Source organism: Arachis duranensis, chromosome 10, assembly GCF_000817695.3.
Source record: "Arachis duranensis cultivar V14167 chromosome 10, aradu.V14167.gnm2.J7QH, whole genome shotgun sequence".
Lineage (NCBI taxonomy): Eukaryota > Viridiplantae > Streptophyta > Magnoliopsida > Fabales > Fabaceae > Arachis > Arachis duranensis.
In genome coordinates, this window is record NC_029781.3 from 10,569,284 (window position 1) to 10,580,305 (window position 11,022).

Below are 11,022 nucleotides of genomic sequence, written 5' to 3' on the forward strand. Positions count from 1 at the left end.
AAATTGAGATTGCATATTGGTAGTTTTGAATCATATATCATGGTTCTCCTGTGAATGTTAAAGGTAAAATAATGCACTTGCTAAGTGATGATGCCTCAGTTTCATCAGTCAGAATTGCATCTTTTAAACTTTTATAAAATTTCAGCTCTAAATTGTCTTTGCTTTGAATATGAATATTTAAGTCTAGTAGCTTCAACTATTAAGAATGCATCAACTAAAAACTGTTAAAAAAGTCGTCGATAATATAATAGAACACCTTCACAACTTGGTCTATGCTAAATTCTAAATGCAAAAACAAAAAATCCCTCATGCTAACGTAAGAGGTTTCCTCTTTGGAATTTTTTGGTAATTTGTTCAACGAGGTTTGTCTCTCCAACTTTGTTTACTATAGAGAAATAGTAAAAGATATTGTAATATTAAATATGATAGATTGAGTTCTGAAATTCATTGAAGTTGGCAAGATTTTGTTTCCACAATAATATCTCTTTCTTTTCATTTGAATCAAAATCTTCAGCAACTAAACCTGCAACCTCATCAATAAATGGTAGGTCATATTGTCTTCTATCTTTGCCTCTTTTTTCAATAAGCCACGAACAAACATCAATTTCTTGAATTATGATTAGATCTCAAATATTGCAAAAAATTTTTACAAAAACGTTATGTTAATCGAGCATTTTTATAATGTCAGATATGATCTCCAAATTCTATTGGTTGGTTTTGTTGCCAAAACTATAAAAAGAAGTATTAGTTGTGTATAAATTATGTTGACTTTGGAAGAAAGCTTAATAAAGAGAGACAAAATTGAATTGAATAAAAAATTAATACCTAACATTTGAACTACGATTTTTTCTCTCATTTTGTGTATCATAGATGTAAAGTTGTATAATTTTTGCTGAACTTCTCTTTTTTGGTAACAAGCTTCCTATTAAACGATAATTCTGAGCATGCAATATAAAATGTAGGAGGATTTGGTGTGTGCACTACAACATGAGCGGCAGATAGCGGTGGTTAAAACTTCGGATTGTGGCGGTTTTTTAACCACCGCAAAACATTCTGTAAGGGTTGAATGACTGCTGTTACTAATGACGCCAGTAAACATTTAGTGGCGGTTTTTGTTGACCGCCAAAATAATCGCTGCTAAATTGTTTTTAGCGGCAAAAACGTTCTGCGGCGATTAGGAACCGCTGCTATTTTTTAGGATTGATTTGAGACATTTTTCGCGACGGTTAGATAACCGTCGCTTAGATAACCGTCGCTATTTAATTTAGTTAAAAAAAGTTAGATTTTGCAGCGTTCAATAGTAATCACCGCTAAAGTTAATTTTTTTCCATTTAAATAATTTACTTGAATTTTAGGATCATATCACAATCAACATTTAAAAAATCTTTTAATTTTAAAAAATCTTTTAAATTTTAAAAATCTTCAATTTTAAAATGTTACGTATTAATTTAACTGATTATGTTTGCAATTACAGTAAAAAAAAACTTGACGTAAAATACAATGCTAGTATTCCAAATGATGCATATAGATCACAAAATAAAGTAGTTAATATCAATATATCCTCAAAGTGCACTATTTATGAAGGAAACAAAAAAAAGCATAATAAATTGTTATAAGATATCTATTTTGCTCCACTCTCCAAAGACTTCAACTGTGCATCAATTTTAGGTGGCAAAGTATCTCTTTGCTGTTGGATTATGTATTTTACCAGATTTTTCATGGTTTGCCTCTTTGCCTTCTCTTCTGCTGCCTCTGCCCTATGTTCTACTATTGTTGCCTTCAATTTTGAAATCTCCGCCTTTTGTTCTGCTGCTGCCGCCTTCAATTCTATAATCTCACTCTGATACTCTTCAATTTGCACTATGGAGTTCAATTGTTGTGTAGTATTACTAATAATTTTGGTTGAATATGATCCAAAACCTAACCCCCCAACTCGCCCTAAATGCTCCTTTCCAAGGACTTGCGCAAGCGAATCAGTAAGTGAAATCTCTTTCGAGGAACTATCTTGGCTCTAGATATATGCAATCGCTTCCTACAGACATACCAGAGTTTGGTTATTGTGATTTTGAAGATAGCAACATGAATAGAGTAAGAGATGTAAATCATTTTTAACTAATACTTACTCCAACAACACGTGCATCATCATTTATATACGAGCCATCCCTTTTTTTATGAGTCATAATAAACATCTCTCTTCTACCAATGCGCCTTTGTTGTTTTTTCTCCTATAACCACATTAAATATTTACACAATCATACATGTTACAAAAGAATATCACAAACCACAAAAAAATGTATGAAAGATAATACACATATAATAACCTCTTCATCCTTTAGCCTCTCCATTGTCTTAGGGCCCCCAGTATGTGGATAAGGTTGTTTTGACTGATTTAGAGCATTTCGTCTACACTTTTTCTATAAATAAAGATACAAATATAGTTTATCATGCAATGAATTTTAGAAAGTAATGGCCCCTTAATAGTGCCTCAGTTTTTTTCAAGGGTTAGAAACTTATTGGAGTGGTTTTTTGGCTTTTTAATTCTATCACTTTTAATCAATCATTTTATTCAGTTATTCAAAATGTTTAGAATTGCAAAACTAAATGGAGTATAAATTTAATGTTAATTACCTTTGTAGATTCCTTCAAACGATATTGAACGAACCATTTTCACTGTTATGCATTTATTCCTGTTAGTTTCCGCTTAGCATTTTCTTCTAAACTCTTTCTCTCGTCATAAAACTTGTGATAAAATTTGTTTCTTGCTTTCTTCCATATTTTTCCTAGCCTTTGAACCATTACTCGCTTTTTTTTCCTTGTCATCCTCCTTATATAGAAAGGTCTACAAAAAATTTGAGACATAATGCGATGCATGTCAACAATGGGAAAAATAAGGAATTTGATCTAATTTTACATAACATAATAAGCTACGAAATTTAATATTATACCTTAATTATGTCATATTCATTTTCCTTCAGAGCATTGTCCATTGTCTTCTAACTCTCTTCATTAATGGGAAAATGTTGAAAGTCAGCACCGAAACTCCCTAGAAACTCGCTTAATAATCCTGCTGCCTGACCGATCGCTTGCAACTCTGTATTAAACTCCAGAATGATTTATCTACCAGGAGGAAGTACCATAGCCTCCATGACACTCAATTTCATCGTTCTTGTGACGTTATCATCTAAGAAATAAATTACAAGGTTTAGTTGCATTATCGTTACCTAAAAATTAAATAGAATACCAAAGTCAACCAATTATAATTAAATAATCAAGACTGCAGGAAAAAATATATACCGCTTACAACAACACTCCAATAATCTGTATCCTTGCTATCATTGGACTTGTTACGGCATACAGCTTCTTCTTCATCATATAAGTTATCAACGTGATCATCCCATGAGTCAACCTCATCAGCCTCGGGATCATAATCTTCATCATCTGAAGATATTTGGGTAGGCTCAACAACATGTTTAGTCTCTGTGCATCATGCAGAAGGTTTATTGGGATCTTTATGAGTTGATGGAGCTAGCCATGTTTCAATACGCGGTCGACGGAATGATATATTTTTTCTGGATGTCTGAACATTGATATGCTGAGTATTGTCAGTAGTGCCGGCATCGAGGATACAACTGTACCACGGTTTCCTGGGCATATTTTCAAAACCTTCACACAGACTAGTAACACTTATTAGACAGTAAAATCTACCAAAAAACCAATAATAAAAAGGGAATAATTTTAAAATTTTAATGAACTAAACAAATTACATGCCTTAACTAAAAATCACATCTATCATGAAAAATTTGCAATCAAATTAGTAAGATTACATGGCAAAATACAATGAATACTTGGAATTAAATACACAGCATCAATTCATACTTCAATGCGTCCTTTTTCAGAAAAGAGTAAACAATATCTAAAGTAGGTAGTGATCATTGATACAATAGATTTGACAAAATGAAAACTATGTAAGGGAACACACAAGATGATCTCCATAAGATACTTATTGGAACATGTAAACTAAATCATTTGGATTGTTCATCAAAAGCATTTATGGTGGTCCCTCACAGACCCACTTATTGACCTAATTTAGAATTATATATATGGAGTCTGAATGCTAATGGTTGAATAATTGGGAGAAAAATGGTAACATTAGCTGCATTAAGCCATAACCCAGGGAAATAGTGAACAATATGAAACCGCTTTTTAAGTTGAACTACTGAAAAAGAAAAACCCATACCAATCACAATGCATATCACAAAAATAGAAATACCCACAATTAAAATGATTATAATTGTGACAATATATTTACAGTGTAACGCAACCACAATTTAAATTAAAATTGTGAATTTTATCAATGATGTCAGAATTTTGTTTGTTTAACAGTGAACACCATGTTTGAATCATGGGTTCAATGATGCGCCTCACATTAATAAGCTTGCTGTGAAATAGTTGTAATTCAAATGCATGGAGTATATGTATATTGTGGTGTGGTGTAGATCAAGATCATAGCAACGGGAAATATTCTTTTCTTAATTAACTCTAATTACCATATAATTTTAGTATATTCAATTATTCATCATTTATTGTAATTTTGTTGCCAAATTAAGCTGAAGTAGTCAACAATGTTAAACCAGGCATATATACTTATCATTTGTTATCTTACAGATTTTTAAAGTGGATCACTTTTCATATCTTTTAAAGGTATGTGCACAATAAGACTTATATATACATGAATATATGTGTGTATAAATTAGTATTATCTATGGAATCCAAATTCAAGGATTACTAATTTTCATTATTAGCTAGTATTATATTCTCTGAATGCTTAGTTTCCATGTAGTCAATAGAAGTTTTGAAATAATAAAAGATTTCATTTCAAATTGTAGTTTTACCTGGTGTGATCTTTTATCTATATATGAACTTGACCATCCCAAATTCATTGGCCGAGTTATAATTGAACTTTTGATTATAACAAATTAACTAAAAAAACATAAATGTGACATGACCAAATTAACTAATAGCCTTAACTTGCGAGAACTGTATGGTGAAGTTTAGATACTTGTATGTTTTTTTTTTTATCTTAATTTAGTTTTCAGGACATATTGAAGAAAGCTCAGCTTCTTTCCCCTCGTACTATGGTTGTTGATTCAATACAAACTCTTGATCCTATTAACATTGTTAGCAGTTTTCTTTCAACTCTATTAGCACTTTTCTTTTTCTATCATTTGCCAATGTCTTTGATAAACCACTATTTTGTGATTTATCTTGTGCCCAATTGAGTGATTTTATCAATTCTTCACCCACTTATTCATATGAATTTGCATGGTTTTATAATTCCTTCCTTGTGATATGACATAAGTGAAAACATGTTTCCTATGCTTTAGAAATATTAAAATTAATTATCCTTTGTTACCATTTGATACCGTGATCTGTGTGTTGAGTACTTTCATGTTTTATAGGGCAGGAATGACTTAAAGGATGGAAAGGAAACATACAAAAATGGAAGAAAAGCACAAAATGGAGTTTTTGAAGAAACTGGCAGCGACGCGTCCGCATGGACGACACGAACACGCGCTTTGCGCAAATTGGCATCTACGCGAATGCGTGCATGACGCAAATGCGTCACTCGCGCGAAACACAGCTGACGCGGACGCGTGACTGACGCGACCGCGCGGAAAAGCAAAACTCCAGATGACGCGACCGCGTGACCCACGCGGATGCGTGACGTGCGCGATCTGCAGAATTTACAAAAGTCACCCCAGCGATTTCTAGACCCTTTTTGGCCCAAATCCAAGCCCAGAAAACACATATTGGAGACTACAAAATGGGGGAATCCATTCATTCAAAGGAGAGCGAACAATTAATGAATATTACACAATTTTAGGATTAGATGTAGTTTTAGAGAGAGAGGCTCTCTCCTCTCTCTTAGGATTATGATTTATCTTAGGATTTAGGATTAGGATTTATCTTATTGGGATTATTTCTTCTTCATCACAGGTTCAATGTTCCTTTACTCAATTCTCGTATATTTTTCTATGTTGGATTTGATTTCTTTTATTAATTCAATTTGAGGTATTTCAGATTTATGATTGCTTTCTTTTATTTATATAAATAATTTAGATTTTTTCCTTTTGGCTTTGGTTGATTAATTGGTGACTCTTGAGTTGTCAAACTCATCGTGATTGTTAATTGTTGTCCTTGCTAATTGATTTAGATGCCTATAACTCTAGTCTTTCCTTAGGAGTTGACTAGGAATTTGGGTGTTAAATTGATTTACCCACTTGACTTACCTTCATAGTTAGAGGTTGACTGAGTGGGATCAAAAATATAATTCTCATCACCATTGATAAGGATAACTAGGATAGGACTTCTAATTTTCATACCTTGCCAAGAGTTTTATTAGTTATTAATTTACTAATTCCTGCAATTTATTTCTCTTGTTCAAACCCTTTTTAAAACCCGAAAATACTGTTTTCCATAACCAATAATAAATTATACTTCCCTACAATTCCTTGAGAAGACGACCCGAGGTTTGAATAATTCGGTTTATAAATTTTATTGGGTTTGTTACTTGTGACAACCAAACGTTTGTACGAAAGGATTTTTTGTTGGTTTAGAAGCTATACTTATTACACGATCATATTTTTATATTTTTTTACCGGTAGGAAATCCGATCGTCAAAATGGCGCAGTTGCCGGGGAATTACAAACGTGTGCCTTATTATTGGTTATTGTAAATATTTTTCTTTTACTTGTTTATTTGTTTTTGTTTTCCCTTTTTATTTCTCTTAGCTACTATGAGTTCTCACCCCTCTCGCTTTGAGTTTGGTTCTAAGTTTGTTGAAATGAATGGAAGCTATAACAGGACTATGCATCACGGTTAAAGCAATCAAAGATGGATGGAGCCAAGAGGATCTGATCAACCCTTTAGGCAACAACACCTTCCAAGATATCATGGACAAAGACCATTCTACAATGCATGCTAAGCTGATAGATATGGTGGACCCCCTTGTAGTTACCAACAAGCCCCACCCTGTGCTTATAGACCATCCTCTCAACATAGCTTCGAACCACCACACTCAAAAGCTCATTTTCACCATTCAACGCCGTATGATCCTTATCCGCCCCAATTCCAATCCAATTACTCCCAAGAACCACCACTTCCCTATGTACCATGTCCATATCCATCACCTCAAGAATCACAAGCTTGCCTCAAGGAAACAATAGATCAATTTTATGCAACCCTTCATCAACTGGATCAAGCAATAAATTAATTATCCTCCAGACGTTTGGACACTCAAGGAACTCCCATAGCTCCATGTGGACAATCTAATGAAGAACGTAGCATGAAGGAGATAATAGAAACTCCAGTAGACAGTACAGAGCATGACTTCGTACTGCAACAAATAGAGGAAGCTGTCATTATAGAAGACGAAGAGTTGATTAAAGATTTAGGAGATGCTGAACCTCCATGGGAATCCAGAGTTGTGGAAAATTCCGTCAAGGACGTTACAATTGATGTTAAGGAGGATAGTGTACAACCTCCAAAGCAGGTATACTATGAAGAACTGGACGGAACAACTCAAGATACAAGTTTCCTTGATAATGATAATCACGAGTCAGGTTCTCCTAGTAATGAACTTGCATCCGCAAGTGAATTCTTTGAGACAGAAGAATCTTCCCCGAGTGAATACGAAGATAATGCTAAGGTAGATTTTTCTCAACCTCCAACTTATGACTTGAGTGATGATGAGGAAGAATCGAAGACTTTGATCAAGACATGGTTGACAATGAAGAAGTTTGCAAAGAAGTGGAGGAATTCACAGAAGAACACAAGGGAGTAGAGCTTGCAGAACCACTGGAAACACTTATCCCAAGGCCACTACTACCCAACTCCAACTTCAAGTGGGTAAAATCCTTGACCTTTATCTTTACTTTTTCACTTGAATATGGCTTGCTTGAAACAGATGGCCAGCTTAGGGCTCTTTGCGGCTTTAAGAGTAAAAGGGAATTGACTCGCACCCAGAGCTGGTATGCAAGATTCGATGAGGTTTCACACTTCAATTTGAGGCGCAAGGATTGGTGTCAAGCTCAATTGCATGGGTCTTGGAAGCTGTTTGGTCACTACAGTGAGAATTCAGATTACTTATCACCCGGCTGGAGAAATGCAGATCAAGACAAAGACGGGTGTAAAAGTAAAGTTTGGGATCCTGGAGTCTGTTCTGACATTCAGCACACTGGAAGCCTGAGAATCTGTTTGAAACTGCTCAAGGGCTTTACGTGCCTTGTTTGGGACCCCGGAGGCTATTGGCATTCCAAACATTGGTGGAGATTTCTGGATGAATTCAAGCACAAGCCACCATAACAGGAAGCTCATCAAATGTCCAACTTAAGGACTTTAACTAAAAGTGCTAGGTGGGAGACAACTCACCATGGTATGATCGTTCCTTTTTTAGTTTAGTCTGTTTTTGAATTTTGGTTGAACCTGGAATTGTGCATGACATTCATTTCATTCTGCATATTGCATAAAAAAATCACCCCACGCGAGCACGCAGGCTACGCGTGGGCATCGAATGGAAATCGGCGTAAAGTTCCCACGCCCAGAAAGTTAGGCTGGAATCGTGCAGCTGGTGTGTGTTTAGCACAAAACGGCCCACGCGTTCGCGTCCCTGACGCGACCGTGTCAATTGCACAACACTCAACCCATGCGAAAGTGTGAGCGACGCGTCTGTGTCGCGGGGATATTATGGCTCCCTAAATAGAAACAGAGAGTTGCGCCAAAACGATGCTGGAATCGTGCGTTTAGCGCAATTCCAAACGACGCATTCGCGTGTTTCATGCGTTTGCGTCACTTACATTATCCCCCATTCATGCGATCGCGTCAGTGACGCTTCCGCGTTGTTGCGTTTTCGCATCATCCATGCTACCGCGTGAATCACGCATTCGCGTGGATTCAAAATCACTTACCCCAACCTACGCGAAACCCTACCCCTTCGCGTCACCCACTCACCCCTTTCCTTCCTCCTCTGACCGCCGCCGCCCCACCATCGCCGAGACGCCTCCCTCCTTCTTCTTTCTTCCCTTCTCCTTTCCCCCTTCTTCTTCCCTTGCACTCCCTCCACTGTTACGCCGCCTCACCGAGCCTTCACCGCCGACCACCACCACAGCCTCACAACCTTCACCCACTTCTTCCTTCCCTACCCCTCCCTTAACCCTAACCTAGCACTACAAACCCACCCCTGCCACCACCTCAGACCGCCGCTGCGCCACCCCTCCCATCGCCGCCGCGTCAGCAACACCACCACCACATCCCCACCATCTCTCTGATCCATACCTCTGTTCATACACACACCAGGTTCCACCAAACACCGATTTCTCTATCATTAGTAGTTAGTTGCATATTTTTCAGATTTTGTTCATATTAGGATAGTTAGAGATGCATGATCGTAGTGGATTCTAGGTGGTTAGGTAGCTAGGATGTGGTTAGTGGATTTAGGCCTGATAATTGCGCCGTTCTTGTTACCTGTTTTATCTATTTCGCAATTCTAATTTTGCTGTGATGATCATATTGTTCATATATTGTTCCTCCATGTTTCATGCTGCTGTTACACTGTTCTTTCATGTTCATGTTATTTGTGTCTCTTTGCAGCATTATTTAATTTTATATGAACTGATTTTTCCTACTGTTTATTTCCTAGGAACACCCAATTCTAGCCAGAATGATGTCCAATTTTCTGTAAATTATTTCATTTTTACCCCATTCATGTATTGGTTTTGGCGATTTAGAATTTTGCACTACTTGGCTACAACCAAAACAATTCGTGAATGCACGGGCTAGCTTTCTTATCTCTTTCTGGTTCCTTGGTTAATAAATTGCATTATTGATGATTTCATTTCAATTTGCAACTCTTGTATCTATCTGAATTATCATCAATAAACTGAAATCCTTGCTTGAATTTGAGTTGATTGTTCTTCAAATTGTGAATTCATTATTAACTAGGAAATCATTCTCATGCCACTTGCCTTAACCTTCTTTTTCACTCCTACCCACTTTTAACTTTCTAACTTCTCTTTTTGGTTTTTACCTGACCACTTTAACTTTCTAACTCATGGCATGATCACTATTTTTCCTAATTAACTTGAATTCCCCTCATTGTATATTTTGGATTGTGAATTTTATCTTCAGATTTTTAACTCGACTACAATCCAAAATGCACATATATTTGACCCATTTCATGCTTCCACTGATCTTTTTCCTTTATGCTTATCTTGATAATTCCTACTTGCTTACTTGTTTCCCTCCTTTCGTTCTTCAATTATATCCTGCTATTTCTGCTTTTCAGGATGTCTGATCCCAATAGTAAGGGAAAAGCTAAGGTCACTACAGGCAAAAGGAAGCGAGGCGAATCCTCTATGATCATCCTCGATATTTTGTATGATGATTTCTGGCGGGAAAAGAACTTTACCCCGCAGAAAAAGGCTGATCAGTTGGTACCTGCAGCTGACCCAGTAAAATTTGCAAACAAATATCGTGAGCTGAAGTACCCAGTTTTTGCCACATCTAGGAACCTATACCTGGAAAGAACTCTCAAAATTCTGGCAGAACTACAGTAGTACACTTCAGACCAGATTAAACAGCGAGGCTAGTTGATGAGCGGATAATTTGTACGCTTTTTGGCATTGTTTTTAGTATGTTTTTGGTATGATCTAGTTAGTTTTTAGTATATTTTTATTAGTTTTTAGTTAAAATTCACTTTTCTGGACTTTACTATGAGTTTGTGTGTTTTTCTGTGATTTCAGGTATTTTCTGGCTGAAATTGAGGGACCTGAGCAAAAATCTGATTCAGAGACCAAAAAGGACTACAGATGCTGTTGGATTCTGACCTCCCTGCACTCGAAGTAGATTTTATGGAGCTACAGAAGCCCAATTGGCGCGCTCTCAACGGCGTTGGAAAGTAGACATCCTGGGCTTTCCAGCAATATATGATAGTCCATACTTTGCCCAAGATTTGATGGCCCAAAC

At 36.3% G+C, this 11,022-nt stretch overlaps 1 protein-coding gene across 1 annotated transcript; it reads right to left on the bottom strand.

Annotated features, from left to right (window-relative positions):
• Window positions 1-1,621: 1,621 nt before the first annotated feature.
• On the bottom strand, window positions 1,622-2,987 carry LOC127742813 (uncharacterized). The gene is made up of 4 exons (XM_052255554.1): window positions 2,946-2,987; window positions 2,322-2,414; window positions 2,124-2,225; window positions 1,622-2,011 (listed from the first exon to the last, which is right to left on the bottom strand). Exons 1-4 carry the CDS (start codon window positions 2,985-2,987, stop codon window positions 1,622-1,624), a joined length of 627 nt encoding a protein of 208 aa, XP_052111514.1.
• Window positions 2,988-11,022: the final 8,035 nt, after the last annotated feature.

What these genes read in the sequence shown, in the direction of transcription:
- LOC127742813 (XM_052255554.1), bottom strand. Translation starts at nt 2,987, where the DNA reads ATGGACAATGCTCTGAAGGAAAATGAATATGACATAATTAAG. An exon ending in ATGAATATGACATAATTAAG is followed by an intron (nt 2,415 to 2,945) that starts GTATAATATTAA and finishes CTTTATTTATAG; the next exon opens with AAAAAGTGTAGACGAAATGC. An exon ending in AGAGGCTAAAGGATGAAGAG is followed by an intron (nt 2,226 to 2,321) that starts GTTATTATATGT and finishes ATGTGGTTATAG; the next exon opens with GAGAAAAAACAACAAAGGCG.